The 26,980-nt window shown below is 41.1% G+C and overlaps 1 protein-coding gene across 1 annotated transcript; it reads right to left on the bottom strand.

Annotated features, from left to right (window-relative positions):
- Positions 1 to 2,326: 2,326 nt before the first annotated feature.
- DSCC1 (DNA replication and sister chromatid cohesion 1) lies at positions 2,327 to 16,471 on the bottom strand. The gene is made up of 9 exons (XM_059815514.1): positions 16,302 to 16,471; positions 14,376 to 14,544; positions 11,786 to 11,920; positions 8,743 to 8,833; positions 7,272 to 7,410; positions 6,218 to 6,270; positions 4,221 to 4,378; positions 3,547 to 3,695; positions 2,327 to 2,466 (listed from the first exon to the last, which is right to left on the bottom strand). Exons 1-9 carry the CDS (start codon positions 16,469 to 16,471, stop codon positions 2,358 to 2,360), a joined length of 1,173 nt encoding a protein of 390 aa, XP_059671497.1. The 3' UTR covers positions 2,327 to 2,357.
- Between the last annotated feature and the right edge of the window lie 10,509 nt (positions 16,472 to 26,980).

The raw sequence follows: 26,980 nt of genomic DNA, 5'->3' as shown, positions 1-26,980 counted from the left end.
AGGCCTCACAGGCTGCGGCCGGCGGCCACCGTGATGGTGGCTGTGCCTCTGCGGGCAGCGAGCTGCTCCGCGTGGGGCTCTTAAACTGCTGCAGAGGGGACGGTAACACGCCCAGCTGCTGCCGCTAAGCTGCCGGGGGCCTTCACTCAGATCTCTGGCTGTGCCCACTACTGACCCTTACGCACGGGTGAGCCTCTCACTACCTCATTTGCACTAGTAAAGGTCCAGTGACTGACAAACACTTAAATCTACCGGAACGCACGAACTGCGTGTACCTGAACTTCCTCGAGGGCCAGGCTTAAGGGCACCCCCAACACAAACTCACAGGAATATACTAAAACACATCAGTCTTCGCTTCTGAAACAAAAAAGGATTTAAGACAGTAACAACACTACTGGAAACATGGCACAGAGCCACAAAATCAGATTGGGTGTAATGACCTCTTGCCTCCTACCCTGAGTGTGCTGTGGAGTATCTTTAGGTACAGTATCAGGTGGACACAACATGAACCATGTGAAGTTTCTTCATAACCTAGATTTGTTCTATTACAAGCAAGTTTTGATTCATCTGTTCTATGTTAAAGTAATTGCTTGCATCGAAGCAGCTAATGGAGCTAGCCCTTTCAGCATCAACAGTTCTTGAAATTTAGAAAGCATGATCTCATTTTCAGTGTCTGACAAAACTAATTAGAAGCACTGGGAACATGCAGGATGATTACACATGCAAAAATAATTTAGATAAACCTGAATCATTACCTCAGCACTATGGTGCAGCATTATGCATGCAATACTTAAATTCTTACTTGTTTCACAAACAAAACCCAATGTAAATATACACTGTTGTATGACAGACTACAAGACTATTAATTGTCTTGTGTACTTCAACTAAGGAACCTTCTATGATGCAAGGCTTTGGCATTCATATCACCATTGATGTCTCTGAGAGGGAACCTTCTGGTGTTACCAAAAGGACGACAGCTGTTGAAACCAGAGAGTGAACAAGGCAGTTCTTCCAGGCAGAGAGCCATTATAAGGCAGCTGAGTCTCTACACAGCTGGGTCAAACACCATACCTGTATGCTTCTGACATGGGGAGCACAGGGAATTGATCTTGCATCAGTGGCCAAAAATAAGCAGAGCTCAGAAAGTAGTTTTTATTCAGCTTTTTATCTAGAACAAAATTCCAAGGATGTACACATCCATCTTAAGAGTTACATTTGACTTCTGGTTTCTTTCCTCTCCCTGCTCACCCTACATTGGGCATGCTAGCAGTTCCAGGGCTTTTCATACCTGAAATCTGAGTTTGATGAAGCAAATGCTTTTTGTATAAAAAACCCCTACAATTGTTAAATTTTAAAAAAATCTGGAAAATGTCTAATATTAAACTCTGGTTCACAGACAAATGCAAACAATTCTTTTTAATGATTACAAAATGTCAATTTTAGGCACTCCCCTTTATGGCAATATCAAAAAAATCTGTTTCATTGCTCTACACAGAATAGTATTCCACCCTAAGTTTAAGGCACAGTTTCTACGTGCAGTTATTTGCCATAACAAAGATTTTTTTAAAAAATAATAAATCGCATTACAAAGTTTTATAAGTACTCTTTAAAAAGCAAAGTCTTCTGTAAAACATTGATTTTACATCAGCTACATTCTAATGGCAGTTTGTAAGAAGTTCATAATACAGTGTCCAACTATTCTCTCACATCTTCACACTTGACTGCAATTTGTTTTTGTAATATTTAAAAGGCAATTCTGCCAAGTGTTAAAAGCGTCAAGAGCTTGTGCCAATGTTACTCAGACATGACCACAAGAAGAACCACCTTCCAAAATGAAGATTCATGTAGTCTCAGTCAGGATTAATTTGTTCATGAGCTTGTTGAGGTCAGCAGTATTCACATTGTCAACACTGCAACGAAATCTTAATCTTTAAGAATGCTCACTAATGGGCAAAAGACTAAGCATTCCATTTGTCTGTTGAAGTCAATTCAATTGATTCAATTATTATCAAGGAGGTTTTAATTTTTCATGTCAGACTTCAGTTTATGGATAGACAGCTAAAGTGTATTCAAGAAGTAGCTTGACTCCTGGCATAACTGCAGACACAAAGGAAAAAAGAAGGTGGGCAGAGGAAGGCGGGCATGGGCGGCTGATGACACGATAGTTTCTGAGACGAGGCAAGTGCCCTCACGTTCTACTTAGCTGAGCAGAAAACAAAACTCATTCAAGAAGCTAAGTTTCTTGAACTCAAGAACACTCTATAATATCAGTTAACACCTCCTTTCCCCAGAAGGCAGGAAGAAGCAACATTCACTGTTACTCCATTCAGTATTCTCAGTTCTTAAAACAATACTTGTTACAAGATGGGTCTTCTAGAATTATAAACTTTAAGACCATTCTGCATTGAGGAGCGAGCATATTTTGTCAGAAGAGCACCAACCGTCTGCTTCTCTGCACATAAGTCTCTATAGAGGAAATAAAGCAGATGACATTGGCATTAGAGATACTGTCATATAAAATGAATCTGTACAATACTTGTAAATATAGCAATAAACTGGATTAGGGTATTGGGAGGAAAAACAACAACAAAAACAATGAACTACTGTAACTGTCACATAATGCTTTAAATTACCGAAAGTTTAGAACTGGCCTTGACATATAAGCAACAGGCAAAACTACTTTATTTTATATATTATATAGGACGAAAGGAAATGGCCTCAAGTTGTGCCAGGGGAGGTTTAGATTGGATATTAGGAAAAATTTCTTCACTGAAGGGGTTGTCAAGCACTGGACCAGGCTGCCCAGGGAGGTGGTAGAGTCACCATCCCTGGAGGTATTTAAAAGACATGTGGATGAGGTGGTGGACTTGGCAGTGTTAGGTTTACAGTTGGACTTGATGATCTTAAAGGTCTTTTCCAACCTAAGTGATTCTATGATTTACTTCAGAAACAAGGATTTGGTTTTTTTTAGTGGGGTTGGTTGGTATCTATTATAGTTGTTCTCTAAAGGGTTTTCAGTCTAGCAAAACAGTTAGCTTTGAACTACTCAATAATATTACAGTAAATTTATAGCCACTCATAAAGGTTTGATGCAGTTACTTCTGGGTTACCATCTATATCTGCTCACATGTATCCTGGCTGGGCATTCCAGATAGTGTAAGTGTTAACCACCAAAAGAACGAAGGATGCAGCACAGGAAGCACTATTGCTCTATAGTTCTTGAGTTCTAAATGTGGAGACTGATTATAAATGTCAGGAGGTTTATCCTTTGAGTTAAATCTGCCTCAGTCAAATAAGACAGAGTTACCTCCCATTTAAATTCAGTAGGATCAGCTTCCCAGGGTCGGGGATTCTATTTATATGGAATTCGTATTCATTTAAAGTGGAAAGTACAGTATTTGAGGCAATCATAGCTGATAAGAAGTCAGCCATGCAAAAGGGGAAAAATGTAATACTAATTATATTCTAATTCTTCTACTTCACTGTGTCTTTTTTAAAAAACACATATTAAATATATTTTTTATATATACTTAAATATATCCTTACTGTATATAAGGGGTAATATCAACTTCTGTCCACTTTTCACGTATGCTGAATAAGCTGTTGAATCTTTCCTGATTATCTTCAGGTAAGTCTTCTACTTTTAGCAGAAAGATGGTCTCTGGTCTTGAGCTTTTATCCACAAGAGCCAAGCCCTGTAGATCAGCAGAGAGAAAGTGTTAAGTAAAGACAAAACAATTACACTTCCTTCTTTCTGGCAATCCATATAAGTTGTCCTTTGCACCTCCAAAGCCTTCTAAAACTGCACTACTAGAGGCAAAGTGAAAAAGTATCCTAAAGGCAGTTGTCTTACAGGCAGTATTTATAATTTCCTTTATGACGAGGAGGGAGGGGGAAATTCATTAAGTCCCAACATCTGTCTCCTTTGAGCTTAAGGATTTCCACGGTGCTTGCTACTCTACTGGCTGTCACTACAGTCTGCTTGACAATAGCTTCAGCTTCTGTTCTACTTACATTTACAAGTATTAACTGTACAGCTGCAACTTTTCTTCAAACAGTGAAACATCCCAGACTTACAGAAACCTGAATTGTCATGATTCCAGACTACTGATGCTGACAGAAATAACACAATCAATCCCCCTTAATCGATAAAATCTACATGTGACACAAGTCAGTTAACAGCCTACTCATGAAAGAATCCATACTCCTTTAAGTTTTACCTTAAGCTGATCAAGCCTTGTTGCCATCCCTTCAGGGACGCTTTGTTGCCAGACTTCTTGAAACTCTGATAGATTGAATTTAACTGCATTTTGCAAAAGCATTTGTGCTATAGCTCTGCATATTTTGTCTTCATGCATTTCAAAGTAAACCTCCCCTGCTGAGAAACAAAAGAACAGTGTATCTTATGTTCTTGTTTTTTGATAAAAGAACAGAGAACAGCCTCGTATATCCATTCTGTTCTAAACTCTTCTACAAACCATGTATCCTGTTTTTAATTTTCCTCAGGGAGTAACCTGACTTGGTATGACTTTGGATAAATGATGGTGTCTTCTCATTCTCAAAAACAAATTAAGCAGAATGTTATGTGTGTTTACAGTGCTGTCAGAGCTATGGTATTCATTCATATCAATAAATGTATTTGCCCCCCATCTTTTCCCCTTTCACAGTAACACCGTTTCTCCTACAGCTTTCATTCCTATTTCTGAATGGCTTGTATTAAAGTGTTTGCTGTCTTTGGTTGAACAATTAAACAAAGCTTTCACTTCCTTAATCATCCTTATAATATAAGATGACGAAGGGAGTAACGAGAATTTATTTTCTTTCACACTGACTTGGCTAAAATTCTCTGAACAACATCAGCATAAACACTTCCACTTTTTCAGTCATCTGGACTTCCTGCAATTCAAACTTGTGCCTTGTGCAACCTGCCTAAATATACTAAGACAATCTGTGTCACTACACGTATTTTCCCATGTCCTTTAAGGTTGAATGCAACTCCTACTTCAGCCAAAGGTGAGATGAAAGCAACTGTGGGAAAGAATTCAGATTCAGATTAAGGCACTGAAATACTATATGTGAGATGTGCAATACAGATTTAGTAAATACAATCAAATGAATCATGTGGTGCTGTTCAGGGGAACTAAGGCAGATGTCTACTTTAGGCAAGCTGAGTTCAGGGAGATCTACATGGCACTGACTGTTCACAATAGCACAATTAATTGCTTAACCACATGATATCCGAGACCTCTTAGAGTATCTAAAGAGAGATACCATCTAAATTTTACAAGTGATCTGTCTTTACTCACAAAATTATGGCTTGTAGACACCTAATCATAGAATTATAGAATCATAGAATCATTTAGGTTGGAAAAGACTAAGATCATCAAGTCCAACCATTAACCTAACACTGCCAAGTCCACCACTAAACCACGTTCCTAAGCACCTCATCCACATGTCTTTTAAATACCTCCAGGGATGGTGACTCTACCACCTCCCTGGGCAGCCTGGTCCAATGTCTCACAACCCTTTCAGCGAAGAAATTTTTCCTAATATCCAATCTAAACCTCCCCTGGCACAACTTGAGGCCATTTCCTCTTGTCCTATGACTTGTCACTTGGGAGAAGAGATCAACACCCACCTCTCTGCAACCCCGTTTCAGGTAGTTGTAGAGAGCAATAACGTCTCCCCTCAGCCTCCTCTTCTGCAGACTGAACAACCCCAGCTCCCTCAGCCGCTCCTCATACGACTTGTGCTCCAGACCCCTCACCAGCTTCGTTGCTTTTCTCCAGACATGCTCAATGTCCTTCCAGCACCTCAATGTCCTTCTTGTAGTGAGGGGCCCAAAACTGAACACAGTATTCGAGGTGTGGCTTCACAGTGCCGACTACAGGGGGACAATCACTTCCCTAGTCCTGCTGGCCACGCTGTTTCTGATGCAAGCCAGGATGCCATTGGCCTTCTTGGACACCTGGGCACACTGCTGGTACCTCTGATAGTTCCCAATTTTTCCCTAGTGTCTTGTACAGTTTAATAGTCCTTTTTCCCATGAAACTTTCTATATCAATTTTACAGATTTTTAGCTCACTGTTTGCTCCCTCCTTTTACTGGCATTGTAGCAAATTCATTTGTTTGGGTCATTCTCACAAAGGCTGCATTTACTCATGAATAACTACTTCCTTTATGCAAAATTAAAATTTGCATGCTTTCCCAAACTTACCATCATCAATGTATTTCCTTCCATAGCTTAAAAGAATATGTTCTATCATCTCTCTGAAAAAAAAAAAAAAATAAAAAAATCAGAAATCAAGGTTTAAAACTGTTCATTAGGACATTACAGAAACACAGAAACAGTTACCAAGAGTAAGATGAAGGAACAGGTGAATTAAAAAAATCAGTGAGAATGGAGGATGGGACACATCTTCATGGCTGAAATGAATAAATTGATAAAAACTTAGAAGTAAGTTAAAAGAGGACAAAAGGGGACAAAAAGGATAGATGGGAGTTAATTCAGCATGTCATCCCCAAAAGTCTCTTCCACTAGTTATAACTAGCAAAGACTAAAAGGCATAAGGAGAATAAGGAAAAGAGACTCTTGCAATGTTACTTCTCAATGAGAAGTGACGCAAGTCACGGATTGGGCAGTTAATTATCCTTTACTGAAGAGCAGGCATTTTTCTAAACCTCTGGCATAAAATTACAGTCTAACTGCAGACACTAATATTAAAGCAAGATTTCCTTTTGAGCTAAAAGCCAAATAAATGGAAAATACTACATATTGTAAACTTCAGACTTTGTTTGAATGGTAATCTTAAATTATTTCATGATTCCAAATGGCAGTACAATAAACTCAAGTCTAAAGATCTGAATTCAGTATTTTACCAGAAAATATACCACCATCTCAGACATTATGCAAGAGGTAAATTAAACATTTTTGGCTAGCTATAGCTTCAGAACAAGTATTTCAAGATGACCAGCAATTTATGGCTTAAGTACATGCAACTTCCATCATTTTCTGTTCAGCTGTAGTGTTTCTACTATTGAATCAATGGAAATACTACCAATAGACCCTAAAATCAGTTTACTAACCTGTCTGTCTAAACTACTAATGCCCATGTATATTTTAGAGCCAAAGAAAATGTATCATTAAGACCATGGTAACTGGAATCTAGAGTTGTAAGACTGTAATTCTAATAAATAATTAATAATGATTGTAATTAGTAATAGTTAATAATGACTGTAGACAATTTTAAGTACTAAAAATAATTGCTTACGTGGGCTCTAAAGATCCAAGTTCCTCAAGGCAGGTACGTAAAGGAACCTTACTTAAAGACCAGGACTCTGAGTCTATTAGCTGAATCACGTGATTCAAGAGTTTCATCTCATAGTCAAATTCTAGAATTCTCCAATATCCTGCCAAAAAGAAAACCACAAAACAGTGTTAGAAGGAAAACATTAACACCATAATGCTATGCCCCTGAAGATACATTACAGGAGCCTGGACATTTAGGTAACACCTTTACAAAGTACAGCGACAGCATTCTGTCCTTCTCAGGATTAAAATTGAGAAAAAGAACAGAATAGTAAGAGCAAATGTAAAGGAGAAAGAAATAAAATTATCTCAATTATTCATAACTGTTTATGGAGATTAACTGCCACAGATACAAAGACACTACAAATCCCATCCCAAGATGAATCAGAACTGGAAAAACTAATAATTAATTCAGGCACAGAACTGCATGAACAGAACTGGCTGCACTGGCCCTGCAAAGTGGCAGTTCAGGTCCAGCCAAGTTCACAGAAATCCAGATGTGACAAAGGACAGATCTGGTACAATGGTGCTGTGCAGCTGAAAATGACAAGGAAAGTAATTTCTGAGATTGTCCTCACCTACCTAATGTGACAGTATAGAGAAGACGGAGCAGAAGTCTTCCCAGTGGTGCTCAGCAATGGGACAGGAGGCAACAAGCAAAAGTTGCAACAAAGGAAATCCCAGCTGAGTATTAGAATTGTTTTCTCCTTGCAGATAGTCAAACACTGGAACAGCCGGGACAGAGGTTGTGCAATCTCCATCCTTGGAAATGTTCAGAACCCGGCCAGCCGAGGCCCTGAGCTGCCAGCTCCAAGTTGGCCCTGTTCTAAAGGAGGGGTTTGGATCTGATAACCTCCAGAGCTCGGTTCTGCCCTATATTATTCTATGACTCTAGGACTGCTGTCACCTGGCGTCCAGGTGAGGGTCTGGGCTTGGCCAAGTACAGGATAAGTAGGAGCTGCCCCAAGGTGAGGCACTTGCTCCAGCCTTGCCTCGCCTCGCATGGTAGGAAGACTTCTGAGATAAACCCAGTCTGGGAGGAAGAAAGGACTGTGAAAGGGCTGGGGTTCCCTAAGGATCAGCTATTTTTGCCTCTAGAACTGCAGAAAGCAGTACCCACTCATCCATGAAGAGGGCAACCAGACAAAAAAATATTCATGCTATGGGTGGGATACTCTGATGCCAGTATTTGTAGAAGCAATTACCCTGGGAAGAGCCAGACTGGTTGATGCCTGCTCAGCTTTATCTTTTTTATCAGATTCATAGCAGCAGAGGATATAGGAAACATGGAAGCAGATCTTAGTACTTTGAAGTAACTTCCACCTTGAAAGAAGAGGATGTGGAATGGGCCTTAGAAAAAGGAGACAGACATTTTGGGGAAAAAAAGCAGGGTTATTTCCTCATAGGCAACAACATTCTTTAGAGATAAATACCTTCAATTTTGCAGGCATCTAGAATCTGCAATTGGTTCAGTATTTCTTCTTCACTTGCTTGAATCAGACTTAACAAATCTTCTGTTGTATACTTCAACAAGGGAAAAAAAGAAGGAAATAAAACAGGTTATCCTTACTCCTCCCTTGCTTCAGCAAGCATGCTAAATGCATTATAAGATATAATGAAAGAAAGAAAGAAGATTGATTTTTTTTCCCCAGACTCTGAATTTTCTAAGGTTTACCACACTCTCTGAAACTTTTCCTGTAACTTACAACATTTTCTCAAAGGGTTATTCAGTATAAAAACCAGTCCTAACTACAGGGAACAATTTGTGCCATGCATAAGTAATATAGCTGTATTCCCAGGATGTCAAACTAGCCCAAGTAGGCATTGTAAGTAAAGTATCACAGCAAGAATGAAAAGTAAGTATGTTCTGTCTTTCTTAAATCACATATTTTAATCTGTGAGATTCAAAGAAAAGGCAAAACAAAAATCACTTATCACTTTTGGATAGAAGTCAGAACTCCACCTTAGTACCTCCACTGAGGGAAAGCCTGCTCCAGCCTGACCTTAACAGTTATGTGTTGTGTTTTGGTGTCTGCTAACCAATTAGCAGACATGTAGCACAGACCCAGCCACAGCACAGTTCCTTGCAGAGCAGTTACTTGGTGAGACGGCAGGGTACTGTGGATACTGTGGTAAAGATTTAGAAGGTATGGGAGGAACAAAAGGTATCATGAGGAGTAAAGTAAAGGGAAGGAACACCAGACTTAAATCCATAGGAAATAGGGCATCATCAATTCCTTTATCTACCTTACACCCTTTTTAATCACTCTGATTTTAAAGTTTTGTTGATTATAGCATATTTCCTATCAAAAAAGAAAAAAAAATCGACTAAGTACTTGAGATCTATTAGCCTATGGGAACACAAATGGAACAACACTAAGTTTGGAACATCCACATGTTAAAAAAGCATTTAATAAATACAGAAAGGTCTCCTCTTCCTGCTATGCCATTCCTATTAAACAGTATGTTGAAACATCATCAAGCTAAGCACATTGAACTCGCATCAGTATTTCAGCACAGGATGACCATATTATACAGTACTCTAAACACTGCTAGCAATTGAGAGCAAAAATATCCCCAGATCAGCATGCAAGTGTGTTTGGGAGTTAGATACTGCCATTCAGCACAGGAGTCCTTGGCATTTCTAAGGCCTGGCTAGCACTCCAACAGCTTTTGTAAGAAATCACTGCTCTCAGCTATGATGCTTTTATCAGCTGCATCACCCTTGCAAACATAAAATGGAATGGGTTGACTTGCATCATGCCCATACCAGCAATTTCCAGATAAGGATAAGAAACATATTAAATACATTAACTCAGATGCATTCAATCATTTGAATATGCCTTGCCATCTCACTGTAAAACCCAGGATTTTAATTTGGTGCATCCTGAGCAAGCTGTACGCTAGCCTGTTTCTAAGTTTTCCTGTAGCTTGCTAAATCACATCACTGTGCATCAGGCTTCCTTACAGTAATTCCTTATAGTGCTATAGTTCCTTATGGTTCCTTTCCTGTAGTTCTCTGTGTATGATACAGTACAAACAACTAAAAACCATGAAAAGTTTACAGTAAGCTACCAAAACATAGTAATTTGTTTTCAAACAGATTAAAGATGGCTTATTTGCCACCAGCACCCAATAAATATTAAGTGTAAGCAAACAACACAGCAAAAATTTTTACTATACATGTATTGTTTGGAATTTCAGTGAGAATTAGTCCCATAGGAAAGAGAGCTTTCCTATGGAGAGCTTTCAGATTAAAGTTCCACCAGTGGCATAGCTAAGATTCATCTACGTTTACCAGGTATATCTAGTTGTTCTCTAGTAAGCTGATACATGAAACATTCTCTTTCAAAACAAATGGGGGAGACCAGTCCTCAAACTAGGCACTAATGTTTGGGGAGACAATGACAGGTTTTTATAAAATTCATTTAATATTATCAGTAAATACTATTGCATATGACATCTTTTTGTGTTGCTAGCTTTGGTCAATGCTTATGATTTGTGGACAATTCAAGCCTTTTTCCCTCTGCCATTCCTTATTTTGCTGTTATGCCCTTCTATGCCTAGACCAGAGTAGGTAGGAAAAATGAAAGGAGGAAAAGGCAATGCTGGGGGAAAGATTCTGAAATTTATCAGAAATTAGACTGTTAATCATCCAGAGAGAGGCAGCATTTCTCTCCAAGGGAGAAAAGCAACATCTATGTTTGTACATGAAAGCATACACAGATGGTTTGTTAGTATCAGCTTCAACTAAGCCTCGGCGTAAAATACTTTGGAGCAACCAATTCTGTTTTTTAAAGTCAAAAGGAAAACCAACCAAACTAACAAAACTCCAAGATTTTTATAAGCCTTTTATCTGAGATCATATGCTGCACAGTCCAGGTCTCTCCATGACTATTTAGATCCTGAATTGGATTTCCTGGAAACATAAAAGGGCAGCAGGACACGATTTTATTTGTGTTTTCCTTTCTTGTAGTGTCAGTCTTATTCTCTGCCTTATATAATCCTCATCATTCTCTGCAACTCCCTGCTTCTTCTTGTCATCATAAATTACTGATTGGCAAGTGAATTGTACATGGGTGTCCTGTGACCTTACACTTAGCTCATACATGACATGTCATACATGACAGTCCCTTAGGAGGAAAGGCTGCATTATACTTTAGTAGCCATATAATTCTCAAGGAATTTACAAAAGGTTCTGAAGACTGTCTTCAAGAAACTCCCCACATAAAAAGGGAAATCCCCAGTCTCTTTCAGTGTCCTTCCTTTTCCTCTTTTTACTAAAAAAAGGTTGCTTACCTGCTACTCAGTGGAAGTGCTAGTAATTACCAACTTGTTTAGAACAATAGGCTTAAATTAACTCAAAGCAGCACTGTGAAACATGGGAACAAAGGTATTTTTCTAGTTAAGAATGTATCTTCACTTTAATTTGCCCTTTTAGCAATTACAAGAAAGTAATTTACGTAGCTGATTTACCTTTGAAAATGTCAAAGTCTGATCTTTCTGACTATCTGGCCCTTCATATGGATCTTCCATTAAAAGCTTCCTCAGTTTCTTCAGTTTAGGTCGACATCTCCTTAATTCCCAATAGTTATTGGAGAAGCCAGCAATCTACAAGAAAAAACAGCGACTCTTAAAACTTTTTAATCTACCATTTGGATTCAAAGAAGTTTACCAAAAATTATCAGCAAAAAGTATTAATCTAGTCACTAAGAACAAGACTTTATTAATAGGGCAATTAAACATGAAACAATCATTGCAGTATTTTCAATTAAAAAATTTACTGCAGGCAATGAAGAATAAAAACCCACGGTTGGTTGATAAAAATATGTTCACAGTGCATATGACAAAGGGAACAACTCACCTCTACATGAAAATGATAGAATATAATCATGGGATATATTCCTGCAGACTCCTCATCAACATTTCTTTTCCTCTTAATACTAAGTTATATTACTGCCATAAAACCCCTCCTGTATTATCCTGTTTCTATCTTCCCCACTTCTTCCAATGCTTGGGATCTACTTCATGGTCTTTTTACACCTTAATGAATCATCGTATCACTAAGCTCAAGTAAAACAGACATTAACGAGACAGTAAGTTATACCTGCACACAACTAACAAGACATCTCTGTTCCTTACTCTGATTCAACACACAAATTTAAAGCGTGTAACAGGAAGCTCAGATGTAATTGATTCAACAACACTAATCTAATAAAACTTTACCTTCATAGTAATACTAAGGTGTTTCAGGGGGTACAGCTTGGACTTCCTAGAAGATTCTTTGAAGAGGAAAGAGTATCGGAGGCCTTTCAGCATTGTTTCTGCCATTTACCAAACCAACAGAAGTGGGCACAGAATGGAAGAGGCAGAACAGGCTCCAGGTTCATGACTCTTGACCTAACCACTAGCCCCTTGTAAAAAAGCCTCTGTGAAAAAGCCCCCAGACAGTACTTTAAAATACCCTAAATGCTTTACCAGCCTACTTTTTTTTTTAAGGTCATCCATTAAAAAAAAACAACCCCCCCTCCAAAACTTTAAAATAATGTTCCATTTAAATCAACTATAAGCAAACCACCTATATGTAGAAGAAGTCCTATCCAGATTCTAATACAGAGAAAGCTCTCAGTTTTTAATCTAACTATTCTGTAGCTTGCTTGGCACAAAATTCGGGTAAATACTAATTTCCTGATAAACTTCTAAGCTTTTTTTACCTCCATGACAAATAGCATTTCACTAATTGTTAGATTTTTTTTTTTCACGCCAAGTTCTTTTCTGAGCAATTTGGTAATGAACAAGAAGGTACTCTGCATAGAAAAGAAAATAAATAATTCTAATTTATAATCCAAAGCTCATAACTGGGGCTGGTCTGCCTGAGGTGAATAAAATGTCAGATGCTTTGGCAGTGAGTATTAGCCTTGCAAGTGCTACAAAGAGCAGCACCAAGCCTGCAGGAGAAGGGCAGTGAAGTCCCAATATACTGAGTAAACATAGGATCTTTTGCTATGTTTCACAATTTGTAGTGTCAATACACCATGTAACGTTTTTTAAAATATTAAGAGAGCTCTTACAAATAAAACTCTAAAAATAATTCCTAAGCAAATCACATTTCTATTATGTTGACATGTGTGACTTCAACAGACTAGTGAGATCATTAAACATAGCAAAAAAAGAATATGGAAGAATATTACTTTCTCATTAATCTACTTTAGCTTGAATTAACTTTTTCTATTAGCTGAACTGCTGACTTCATGGAAGAAATTATGATGTTTTGATTATTATGTTCATCTAAGAACAAGCAGGATTACTCCTCAATGACATCATTATAGCCATTACAGCAAATAATGACCTAGTAATAATATTTGCCTAACTATTTTTAGTAGAATTTTATTAACTATGCTTCAGAAGAGCAGAGAACAATGAATTCTTTAAACTGAGAACTCTAAAATCATTCACTCCAACAAATCTTTCCAGATGCTAGTTGAAAGAGAGTCACCTTTGAATATATTTCTGTATTTAAAACATAATATTCAGGCATGACATGGTATAATCTGCCTTTTGGGGAAAGCACTCCTAAGAATCAATTTGCAAACAGCTTATTTTAAAAATAGCTGCTAACACCGAGAAATCAGATTTTCTCTGAAAGCTTTTAATACCTACCACAAGTAATTACTATTCACTGAAAATATACCAAAGTTTTAACTTCTTAGAAACAATAATTATCATACATTATGGATAAAGTTCAGTTGCCTAAAGAAGGGCCCTAGAGCCATTTTGAACACCCTAAGGTATAGTGTGCCCCCTGTGTATAAAGCATATTTATAAAGACATCCTCCTGGGGCTGTTGAATAGACAAAGAACCTACAGGAGACTCACGTCCTTCTGCAGTGGCAGCTCGTAGCTAGACCAATACCACAAGGCATCTAAAATGGCATTAGAAACCTATGTTTAGGCAACTGAATCGCAGCCGGGTTTCACATACACAACTTGGATAAAATACAAGGAATTATAAAGAATAAAAAAGTAGAGAATTAAAGCAAACAAACAAAAACCCAGAGAGACATACCTGTGAATGAATAATATTACAAGATGCTTGATCTGCATTCAGCTGTTCTGGAGTTTTGCAACCAGGAATAAACAGCAGCATATTTGAGGTATCTGCTATTTTCATGTCGTAAGTTTTATCTTTGCTGCACAACACTGCTTGTTCATCCTTTTCACCACGGATTACTAGGCTGGGAAAAAAAATTAGCACAAAAATAAAGATGTATTTTTATCTCTATTTCAGGATGAATACCTATTAACCTTGTCTGATATTTTTTCACATTTATATAGTGGTAAATAAGTTATAAACCGCAGTTCTATTTGGCAGCAGCAGTCACACTATACCAAAATATAAAGATGTAATTGTCAGTTGATCTAAAATATCTTAACACTATGTTTTTTCCTCACCTTTTTGATTTTTCCCACTCTGGAAGACAAGTATTCAAGGCTTTTATGCATACCACAGTCAAACCTCCTTGCCTGCCTTTTCGCACAACGCCCCGCTAAAACACTGACTAGGTGAGGCTTAAAGGCTGAACTTGTTCACTAATCTTAGAAATGAGATTAAAACTAGAATTGTTCTTTAATGAAGACTGAAACTCGACCATGTGAAACAAGAAAGCAAACAGAAATTGTGTCTGTTGTGCAGCATCCTTCATATAATTTCCTCTCAAAAATATACACGTTTTCTTGCAAGTAATTCCAAGCAGGAAAGGAAACCGCCTTGTAGAGCACTGCAGTACAAAGAATCAATGCAAACGCCCCTCTTCAGCTCACATAGTTGATTATATCGATTCTTAGTAAGGATATGATAACAGCGAAGCAGGACCACAACAGGGGAACATTCAGTTCCTCCCAGGCTACACTAAATTAAGTACTCAGATTTAATTTAATCAAACTGCTCATCTTGCTTCCAAAAGCTTGCATGCATGAACAAAGCTCAGTTGTGCCCCAAGTGGTCCTCAGCGTGATTCAGGCCTCTAACCGATGACACTCTATAAATATTGCACTGATTATGGACAGGCTTAATAACATATATCTCTGAGGACGATTTTCTTTAGAGGGAGTTCCAATGTTGTATATTTTAAACAATTGTATTATGTCACTGGTATTGCAGCAAAGGAATAAACTTTAAAAGAGTATCAAAAGCTGATCTAGGAACCGTTCTTGGTCCAGAGTTAGATGCCACGTAACCATCCTACCAAACGCCTATGCTAATACTGTATGTCCTTCGCTGTCCTGTCTAACTTGTAGGAACCCTGCCATCCACCCGACCTCAAGAGTTCCAGCAAGAAAATCTCAGAAGCCAGAGCGATTCTTTTAAAGACATAATCTCCTTTCCTAAACACAAATTTTTAGGCATCTATCTTTATATGCCTGGCAAGAAACTCTCCTCAGTTTTGGCTAATAGTCTCCTCAGATGCAACTTTTCCATACGAAAAAAAAAAACAAACCCAAATCTTCATATGGGTGTTAGTAGTTTTCAGTTTCCAATGTAACTGAGGCAGGTTTAAAGGACTGCCACATTTTCATGCAAACCGTATGAGAAGAATAAGAGTTTGGAAAAGGCCACGTTTAAGAGCCATGTCAGCTGCTTGACACTAACGAGGGGACGGCGCAGGCCTGACAGCAGGCAGCCCCGGGCGGAGCAGCCCTGCCCCCTCTCCATCCCGCGCCGCTCCTCCCACTCCCCCACCCACAGCGCGGCGAGCCGTAAGGGTGGAAAACTCCAGCCTCCCGCCGCGGGGCGGGCCTGCCCTGCCCCGACCCCTCAGCCTGCCTCGGCTCGCCGTCCCGGCCACCACGGCCGCCAGGCCCTAAGCGGCGGCAGGGCGGTGGGAGGGGTGTCGCCGTGGTCCGGGCCGCGCCTCGCGTCTGCGGCCCCATGAGGCCCAGACCTTGGCGACACCCGCCCCTGCCCTCCAGGGGGCGCCCCACCGGCCCGTACCTGCGTCCCGCCTCCAGTTCGGCGCAGAGGCCCGGCTCCAGCTGCAGCAGGCAGCACTCGCCGGCGCCGGCCTGCGGACCGAAGCTGAGGCAGTGCACGGTCGGCAGCAGCTCCGCCGGGTTCAGTTTGGCCGTCTGCAGCGTAGCGTCTACCTCCGCGCGGTTCCGCATGGCGCCCGCCGGACCGACCCACTCCGAAAGCCGCGCCACACTATGCCCCGCCCCCGCCGAGGCGGTGCGGTCGCGGCAAGGGGCGGGACGGCGCGGGAGGCGGTGAGGCGGGCGCCGGTGAGGCGGGCGCCGTCGGCGCGCGCAGGCTGCTTTGATTCTCTGTTTGCCTGCGAGGCGTCCGGCCGTGGTCGGCGGGGCGGGCGGCAGCACCTCGGGGTTACACTGAGAGGAGTCGCTCTCCTCAGCGGCAGCCGATTCCCGCCCGGCGAGGCCCGGCCCGGCTCGCAGGGATGCCGCTCCACCGCCGGGTCTGATCCGGGACAAACCTCCCGATTGCTCTCCGGCTGCACCAGAGCTAGGCTGGGCTGCAATAAAATCTCTCCATATGCCAATAAAATGCCATAAAAATCCACAAAATGCCCTAAATAAGATACGTCTATAAAATACAACAAAACCAGGCCCGATATGGGAGTCCCTGCCCAGGTCTGACCGAGGCAGCACCTTCTAGGTATTTCCTTGACACCAGAGCATGAGAGCAAGGGTGGAGAGAGGGAAGCCGATGGTCAGAACCGCCATTACGGGGCCTGGCTGTGGGTGGGAAGACACCGGGCAATGCACCTGCAGGCGGGCACCCACTGGCGTCACCCACCCCGCTCCTTCTGTGACAACGGCTGTGGGGATAGTCTAACCAAGGGCAAGTGTCTGCTGCCTCTTGTCACCACATGAACCCTTAGGAAAGGGATTGCACAGCCCCCACAGAAGGGTTTGTCTCCCCATGACTCAGGGCCCAGCTCAGCTTCGCGCTGTGGCCTGACCTGGCCTCTGTCTGCTTGAGGAAGCTGTGAGGAAGTGCTTGAGATAAAGCCATGACAGAGATGAGTAAAAACCACAGGCAAGCGTGATTATTGCAATGGAAATAGTCTGCAGGTCAGAGATTCAAGAGGAAGTCTGCTGACATCCTTAAATCAAAAAAAAACCCTGAAAGCAGAGGCCCAGGAGACAGTGGCTCAGCACCACTGGGAGTCAGTCCTCTGCAAGGAGCAGCACAGGATGTCTCTTCCCTGCCTCATCCAGGACAGCTAGCTCCCCAAACGCTCGCTGAGTTCTTGCTGTGGGGCTTATTAATACTCAGCCTAGTAGCATGTTAGTCCTAGCTGCCTGCTGTGTGCATTAGCTACAAGTAATTACTCTGTGCTCTTAAGTTGCATATATCCGCTTGCAGAGTCCCTCTGTGCTTGGTATAAGCCTGCAACAAATGACCCAGAGAAGGAGGTGGTGTTGGAACCAGAAGGAGGAGCCGGTGGGATGGAGCTAGCTCAGTTGAGTACCCAGCCCTGCAGAGAGCAACTGTTGTTATACGTGACTGAGTCAGGCATCTTCTGCCTTCAGAAGGTCCTTTCCCTGAGTGGTGCCAGCGAGGCAAGTGGCCTTGGAGAAAACTGTGACTGAAGTAATGAGGGAGTTACCTCTATCACCTGTGCAGTGGCTTGTTCAAAGACTCAGCCATCTATCATATTTTCATGTTTTATTTCAGTTATTGGAAGGTGGAAGTACAGTCATTGTGTACACAGGAAATCTGAGGCACTCTGACTTTGACTAGTTTCTACTAATGTATAGGTGCAAACTGATATGTGTACAGCCTTATCTGAGACTGTTACATTTTACTTTAATGTAAATCTGTTCCTGCACACATCTAAGGTAAACCAGAAGATCACTGTTCTACCAAATAAATGCTCACACAGTTACTAACTGTTTAAATAGCAGCTTAATTATGCTGGTTTTAATTTATACCTTAATTTGTGCAATTTCCCAATGACCTTGCATGCCTGCTTCTTCCTTCTCCTTTTCATTCTCTGGAATAAAAAAAGAGATTCTGATCTAGCCAAGGAACTGAATCCAAGGCACGAATTCATGGAGTTGTATCTTAAGAGCTCTGCTACGTAACAGAAACCCAATGGGAAGAAAATCACTGAATGTTATTCAGGAGTTGGCGCTGATCTCTGGTCAGGAACATTTGTACTGGTTATTAATTTTTCCAACCAGTTTTGTTTATCCTAGTAGTTATGGTTGTAGATGCTTTTTGTCTTTTTTACTAACGAGCTGAAACACATATGCTTGTGCTGCATGCCATCTTTCTCTGCCTGTCCCTCACTTAACACTCTGGAAGTTGCTGTTCAAGTTCAGGCAAATTTGGCAGGTAAAGTTCCTAGACGTTTTGTGGAAATCAGTGGCTGGACAATATCTTGGAACCCCTACTTAGGGGAAAGCAGCTCTGATCCGTTCTGAGAGGCAGCAGCCAACTGGCCTGTCAGCAAAAAAATGGACATAAATCTATAGGAAACATGGCTCATTCTCAGGAAACAACTTGTATTATGCTTCTGTTTTCACTGAGAATGCTTTAGAGCAGTGACCTAACTGACAAAACCTGGTTTGTGTAGGAACCCATGAAGTTAGTTTGTTGAAACACAGATAAATCATTTAATGAATTTGGATTGCAGAGAAAATTAGGACATGCTGAACTATCAATGCTGCTGTCAATTTATAAGGAAATGCATGCTATCGTAAGGGAACTTGGTAGGATCCTGAAATTATTTTATAATGATGCTGTGGGATTATTTATTTGCTCTGGAGTTGCTGTAGCATGAATGAGTACCATTTTCACTTTGAGCTGGTGTGATGAAACTGTCAGGGTTCAGGAGCATGTAACATCATGGTACAAGCAGGGGTGAAACTCTCCTGCAGCAAAATGGAAGAAAGAGTTGAGGAAGCAATAAATTCAGCCATCCCAACGTAACTGATCACCAGCTGAAGTCAGTCCCCCAAGGTGCACATACGAGGTTTTAAGTGACTGCTGTGAGTATACAGCTAAGAGGTACGCCTCTTTCTTTTAACAGGTCTCAGTATAAGGGAGAAGTAGACTGAACCACTAAGTAGCCTGCATCCTCAGCTGGGCTGGGGAGGGGAGGCAGGAATGAAGTTAACTTTCAAGCAAGATAAGCTTTGCTGTAGTTTTTCAATTGACTAATGTTAATGGAAATTAATGTTAACGGAATCTGGTTGACTAACGTTGAGTGAAGTTAGCAAAACAGAAAATGGATTGTTGACGATTATTATAGTCTTGCCTTTGAAGTTCCTGGCCCTGTGTAATGTTTCCCAGGACTCAAACATCAAGGATGTGAACAGCAAAATAAATGAAGGGCAGCTGTGACAAATCAAAGAAAGGAAGTTCAAATAACACCAAAGCTCCACAACTAAGACATAAAACAATGAACTGCGAGATAACATGACATATGTTATAACAGTGCACATTACCAGTGTCAGGCTCTAGTCATCAGGCAGCATGTTAGGAAGATGACTTCCCAGGTGTGATTTCAATTCAAGTGCTTGGGACCTCTACAGTAAAATGTAGTGAGAAAATTGGACTACATGAAATGGGTTGTTCAAATATCAAAGAAAGATGTACACACTAGAAACTTCTGAATGTCCTTCAAAGCACAACGTAGATAGCTGTGAAAATAAAAAGATAATAAAGCCAGCACTGGAAAAACTGGCACAGCAGGAAAATTGAATACCGCAACACATTATCAGCCTGGTGATAATTACACAATTCACAGTTACAGTTCTTGGAGATTATTCCACAAGAAAGGCTCAGTTTAATTAAAGCCTCACAAAACTTTGTTCAAAGATTTATTTTTTCAGCTGAAATGACATCTGCAATATTTAAAATTAGCATGTATGTTACATTTTCACCCATTAAATGACAGTTTCTCATTGTCTAGAAATACCTGTCAAAGGATGTGCCCATTGTGCTTCAACACAGAATGTGACCATGGCAGCGGGACCACTAGGTGAGCCTGGAGTTAGAGCACAAGAGCTCTGAATGCCATTTCAGCATGTCGCAGACTCCTGTTGGACACTGGGAGAATAACTGTCTACAATGAATGTGCTACATTTCTATCCTAGGAAAACAAGAAAGAGGGAAAAAAAAACAAAATAAAAAAGATAATTATCACAGAATCACATAATCATTAAAGTTGGAAAAGACCTGTAAGATCATCAAGTCCAACCATCAACCAACACCACCATGCCCACTAAACCATGTCCCCAAGTGCCACGTCTACATGTTTTTTGAACACCTCCAGTGATGGTGACTCCACCACCTCCCTGGGCAGCCTGGTCCAATGCTTGACCACTCTCTCAGTAAAGAATATTTTCCTAATATCCAATCTAAACCTCCCCTGACACAACTTGAGGCCATTTCCTCTTGTCCTATGACTTGTCACTTGGGAGAAGAGACCAACATCCACCTCACTGCAACCTCCTTTCAGGTAGTTGTAGAGAGCAATAAGTCTCCCCTCAGCCTTCTCTTCTTCAGGCTAAACAACCCCAGCTCTCTCAACCGCTCCTCATAAGACTTCATAAGACCTCAAGATGAACCTCTCCATAATATTCCCCAGCACCAAGGTCAGGCTGACACGCCTGTAGTTCCCCGGATCCTCCTTCTGGCCCTTCTTATAGATGGGCGTCATGTTGGCAAGCCTCCAGTCATCTGGGACCTCCCCTGTTAACCAGGACTGTTGATGAATGATGGAATGTGGCTTGGCAAGCTCCTCCGCCAGCTCCCTCAGTACCCTTGGGTGGATGCCATCAGGCCCCATAGACTTGTGAGTGTCCAGGTGGTATAGCAGGTCACTAACTGCTTCCTCCTGGACCATGGGGAGTTTATTTTGCTCTCCATCCTTGTCTTCCAGCTCAGGGAGCTGAATACCCTGAGGATACCTGGTCTGGCTATTAAAGACTGAGGCAAAGAAGGCATTAAGTACATCAGCCTTTTCCTCATCCTTGGTGGCAATGTTCCCCCTCCTCATCCAGTAAAGGATGGAGATTCTCCTTAGCTCTCTTTTTGTTGTTAATATATTTGTAAAAACTTTTTTTTTTATCTCTTACGACTGTGGCCAGATTGAGCTCTAGTTCAATTGTGCCATTGTATAAATCCATGGTGCACACATATCTTAAATAATGATTGTCTAGTCTGTCTCAAATGTAAGAACTGGGGAATACTGCTGAAACAGGAGAGAAGACCTTTCTATGCAACACATTGTGGAATTTGTGAGATGTGATAGAAGTCAAAATTAGTGCGATCCACAAAAGAGTTAGACAAATTCATAAAGGTTAAATGTGCTTATCTCTGTTAATCACAATGTTCAGGTTTCAGTCATAGCTCAGGACCCTAAATAAACTCAGATGCTCTAAATCACCAGAGCACACGCTCTTCTGCTCTCCATTGGAGCTGGTTATTGAGTTAGACATGTTTTGACTTTTTTCTTTTACTTTTTTTAACGAATAGCTAAAATAGAAAAGCAGCAGCTTGCATATTCTATGTTCCAGGCATTGATTAATTTGTATTATCATATCCCAGTAAAACCATCATACCTGATGATGTCAGCCAGCAAAGCACCACAAAGCAGGAGATAATGAGTCCAAGACTCAAACAGGAAGAATTTCAGCCAATTAGTAGAATTGTTACCTCAGATAAGTGCTGTCTTGTCACTCGTAATAGGCCAATAGGGAGATGCAAATTAGGAGAAAATAAACAGTTGTAACCAAACCTAACTATTTGTGTAAGCTATACAATAGCTTGGAGTATCTCACTGACATAAAACTGGTTCTGTGCTGGAAACAGTGGAGAAGAAACACTCAAGCACAAAGCTGGAGAGCACATGCCAAAATAGCCGGGGCACAAACACCATCAACACAATTAGGGAATGACTTTGAGAATTTCACAGTATACAGTTGTGACAAACAAGAACCCAGATGCCCGATGCTTATGAGACGACTCATGCTTAGATATCTGTTTTGTTGTTATGTCATTTCTGTACAAGGACAGTATATGTAATGGCAAACAAGCCAGAGGATCAGTCATACGACACTGATGTCAGTCATGATAAGGTGGGGTGAACCTGAACAAGCTGGTACCCAGCCTACATTCGTAGCTTCTCCCTGGTTTCAGCCAGTCTGCCAGGACATTCTTAGCTACAGAGCATGTCCTTGCAGTGTAAACACCGTGTGGGAAGGTGCTATGATTTCTGTTAACATTGCCATGAAAGAGCAGGACTTTTTTTTCAATAATATGTTAATTACAGGGACACAGTCCCTTTTAGATTTAGAGTATATGACAGGCATGCATGTCATTTAATGCATGAGTACACCATGAAAGTCTTTTCCTCCATCTACATTTGCTGATAGACCTCCAGAGTGCTTCTACCACAGCAAAAATTGTAATTCAGACTCAGCTGATTTTGCTAGTTGGCAAAATTAACAGCAATACTTTACTGGAGACCTTATTAATAGTGACATACTAAACATCAGTCTGTGTCATTTGGCAAGTTAACATATTGTCTCACTTCTTGATTAACTAGTATCTGCATAGTAGAAACCTCAGAAAGTTTTTTTGCAGTTAATATATTACTATTTTTTGAGACATTGCGGGGCTAAGCGTTACAAGTATATCCCAGCAAATATCTGTTTGACTCTAAAATAAATAACTAGATTAATTAATTAATGTGAAAACCATAGCCATATTATGCAAAATATAAAAAAATCAGTAAGATGCATCAAATATTCTATTTTTGAAGAGTATACAATGGAGGAGTAGAGCGGTGCAGGAAAATGACAGTGAAAAATAGCAGGATGAAAACTTGAATGAGGACCATGAAGAAGCCAATATAAGAAAAGCTCACGTAACAAAAGGAGCAGAAGCCTTGCACAGGGGAAAATTAAAACAGCAATACAAATGAGCACATCATAAAAATTCTGTCCAAAAACCCCAGTGTTGGCATGACCTGTAAACTGCAGAACAAATACCTGATTCTGTTAAATTCTAGTTGTTTCTCTTGTTTCTGCTTGTAGGGCCTTTTAGTCTCACCCTCAGTCATGTTGAATAATGAAATCTCAGGCTGGAGCCTTCCAAGAATTACCAGTTAGCTCAATTTTGTCATTCTCAACTTTCCTCATGGTGCTGAAAGGTTAGATGAGCAGGCTATCCCCTTCCCATCCTGCTCCCCAATATACCTAGGAGTCCTTCTAGTCCCATGTCCTTTTTAGCCCCAAACCATCTGCTTGCTGTGAAAGTACAAAAAGCTCTGCAGACATCTCTGCAAGAAACACTTTGTCCTGAAGATTTCCATCTACCCCCTTCATCGGGTATTACTAGGCCCTATGCCTAAAGGATGAATGTTCCTGTATCAATTATATTTTTTATATTTTTTTTTTTCTGTGTGGATCCTGACCATCTGTAGGATTTTTTTCCCCCTGCTGCTGAATACTAGAGCTTGTCATGAGGCCAAACATTTTTCCATTGTAATCACTGTGTCAATGAGTAGCTGGAATTTTTTTCTTACAACTCTGTGAGTAATGATTAGTAGTGAGTCTATGACAAGGGATATCAATGTCTTGAGATGCTGAACAATTTGACATCATGTGGTAAGCTATAACTGGGACAACAGAAGTATCTTTCCATTCATCGGATGTTTTGGCCTCTCTGATCTGCAGTGACTCTCAACTCGGAAAATAACTTCATTGCCTGCACAGTTAGGAGAGATCCTTGTCCTCTCATCTTCTCCCCTCTAGGTGTTGGAAGCTGGGTCACCAGTTTTGGCGTGGACCTTACCTGACAGAATTGCCTTTCCCCAAAAATTGTTCAGTAAGTGGAAGATGAGTCTGCTGTCATCGTGAACTGCTTGAGAAGAGATGCTGTATGAAGCTTGAGGGGACATACTGCCCTTCAAGCCTTCTTTGGAGAGCTAAATGAGTTTTCCCCCCAGATTTAACAATTTGAATGAGAGAAACATCAAAGGCAATTAAGAAACTTAGAAATCTTTATTTAAAAATTCCGTGCAAGTCCCATTGCTGGGGGAGTGGGCACTGGGGTCTGGCAAATTGGGTTATAGGAAAAGCACAGGTGTGGCTGATCCTATTCCATGGTGGAGATGTGCAGTAAGCGGGTCTCCTGAGATGCTTCCAGGCCAGTTTTCTATATTAACATCTTTAAGAGTGGCACTTTGGAGGGCTCCTCTTCAGAGAGAGGAGTCAATGCAGGCAGGGACGAAAGGTCTCGTCTCTCTGCTGCTTGCTGTGGAGACAGGCAGCATCCCACTGTGAAGACAGTGTAATACAGAGGGGAAAAGCCCTGAGGGACATCACAAAGACAGTTTATTCCTTCCATCTCCTACCTCAGCCTGGCTCTGCTGCTGCTGTCTTCCTTCCAGCTTCTTCTCTTCCCTTCCTGATTCTTTCCCCCTCTTTTCTTCAGCTCAAGTCCCACTTCTGTTCTTAGTGGGACTCTTTTCTCCCCATTCCTTTTCTCTTCACAGCTCTTTCCTGTCCCTTTTTCTCCTCATTTCACCCCACTTATCTGGATGTACTCACCTTGGTGAAGTTTTCTTCCCAGACGCAACAACTGCAGACTGATTTTCAGATGCTTTTTTTCTGCTGAGACATTCAGAGCAGGACAGTGTTCCCACCAGACTTTAGCCTTGGCAATATTGTTACTGGGTTCTGTATTTCAAGAGACCTGAAGTTGTTCTTATGAGAAAACCTTGCTATGTTTCTGCTTCATCCCAGTTGCGTCTGTTAGTGCCTCCTTCCACCAGATCCTTTGGCACCCACTTTCCCTGATGCAGAGCTGCAGCAAAGCTCTTTCTCCATAAAGAATACTGGTTCTCTTTAGCACCAAAAACACCTTCTGTCTGGTTCAATAAAGCGACTGGTCATATCCGATTATTTTGATATATCTCAGCACCATGCAGTATCTGATTTATTTTAGAAGCATGTTCTACTGAGTTTATCTCATTGCTTCAGCACTCCAAGAGAGCCGTAAATATTTTGAGAACCTGGGAGGTCCCAGACAAACACTTCCTTGCAAAGCACTTTCATAAAAGAGAATATTGACGTATCTAGTATTTTACTGGCTTTGATTTTTCATTTTGACTGGATTAGGTAGTTATTTTGGTGTTCACTGGGGAGATAAATTAATGATGGAGTCAAGTATGTTTGTGTTTGTAAATCTGTGCAAAGATTATATTGTCTAAAGGTTATTCCCTTCATTTAACAGTCCTTTTCTTTTGTCGAGCATTAGTTCACAACGATTTTCTAACAGGCATTTTCATACTTAAAATTCTTGAAAGGACCACAGGGTGGCAGAGTGATTAAACACATATATACTGGAAACAGTTTATTTCACAGACATGAACAGACCGGACTTAGGTGACCCAGAGTAGCTGCTGGTGGTGATTATCCCAGTGGAGCTGAGTGATGCCATCAGTTTGTAGCGTTTCTGACGTCTCACAGCACTGGTGGCATAACTGCGATGTGGCATGCCCGCCGACTGTGCCCCAGAGAGACCTGTCAGCCGGAGGAGCAGCTTTGCTGGCGGGTGTTCCTCAGCCACGGGATGTCTGTGTGCCCCACAGCCTCACTTAACAACAGGCTGTGATGTGGTTAAGGATGGAGACAATGCTGAAACCTCTGCTTTGGAGAGTACTGTTTGACAAAGACTGTTTTTCTTTATTAAAAGCCTCATCAGTCATAGGGGAGTATGATTCTGTATCTCACAGCAGCAGCTGTTTGGCATCCTGTCAAACTGTTTGCATCTGTTCCTGCCACCAGAACCACATATCCACAGATACGTGCACACTGCATGCTCGCACCCACCCCCCACCCCAAACCCTGGCTGTGGTGCTTACTCTAGGGCACAGAAGAGCAAGATCACCTAAGGTAGAGTGTGCTCCATCACGGAGCATCACGGAGTGTGGAAAGAGCAAGTCAACAGAAACTCGGGCTGAGAAGCGGGAATACGTAGCAAAGGACTAGTAAGGAACAGTGTCTTAGACTGAATCTCAGCTCTTAGGTGTTGCCTCCCAAAGGAGAAAAGAAAAGTGCCTGAGAGTTCAGGGCTGGTTACAGTGCGGAGTCAAACCGTCAGTTCAAGCCACAGCGGTTTAAGCAAAACTTTTTGATCTTGCAACCAGACATCAGAGTGCATTAACACAGATATAGCTGGGGGACAGCTTAAGAAGCTGGCTTTTACCACTTAGCTAGTAGGTGTTGTCTTCACACTTGAGATGTGGTTTAGAAAGCAGTTCCTTTTCAGGTCTTAGTTACACTTCCCAGCCGACTCACGCCTCCCAGCCTGTGCGCTAAGCTGTATACTACAAAAGCCCTGGACTACAACCTGGGCTAAACATATGGTGTAGACATAGCTCAGGCTGAATGAGTTTGTAATTGCTATCAGTTAAATGCAGAATAAAATAAAAAGAAAACAAACCAAAAAAGAACTACTGGAAATACATAAGAAATCTTCAAAGATTAAGGTTTCTGCCAGGTTTACAGGTGCTTTTTGACAGGTGAATATTTTTGTGATGCTCAAAATTAGACATTATTGCAAAACTACTGAATATATGACATAAGAGGAATTAGAAAATATTCGAGGTATAATGGATAAGTGGAGGG

The sequence above is a fragment of the Gavia stellata genome, chromosome 3, assembly GCF_030936135.1.
Source record: "Gavia stellata isolate bGavSte3 chromosome 3, bGavSte3.hap2, whole genome shotgun sequence".
Taxonomy (NCBI): Eukaryota; Metazoa; Chordata; class Aves; order Gaviiformes; family Gaviidae; genus Gavia; species Gavia stellata.
The sequence above is the reverse complement of the archived record's forward strand: the minus strand, read 5'-3'. Positions and strand labels throughout refer to the sequence as shown.

Coding starts and splice junctions, on each gene's coding strand:
- DSCC1 (XM_059815514.1), bottom strand. CDS start 16,471: ATGCGGAACCGCGCGGAGGTAGACGCTACGCTGCAGACGGCCAAACTG. Junction 8,834..11,785: donor AGACTTTGACATTTTCAAAG/GTAAATCAGCTA, acceptor CCCTTGTTGAAG/TATACAACAGAAGATTTGTT. Junction 6,271..7,271: donor CTTGGATCTTTAGAGCCCAC/GTAAGCAATTAT, acceptor TTTTTTTTTCAG/AGAGATGATAGAACATATTC.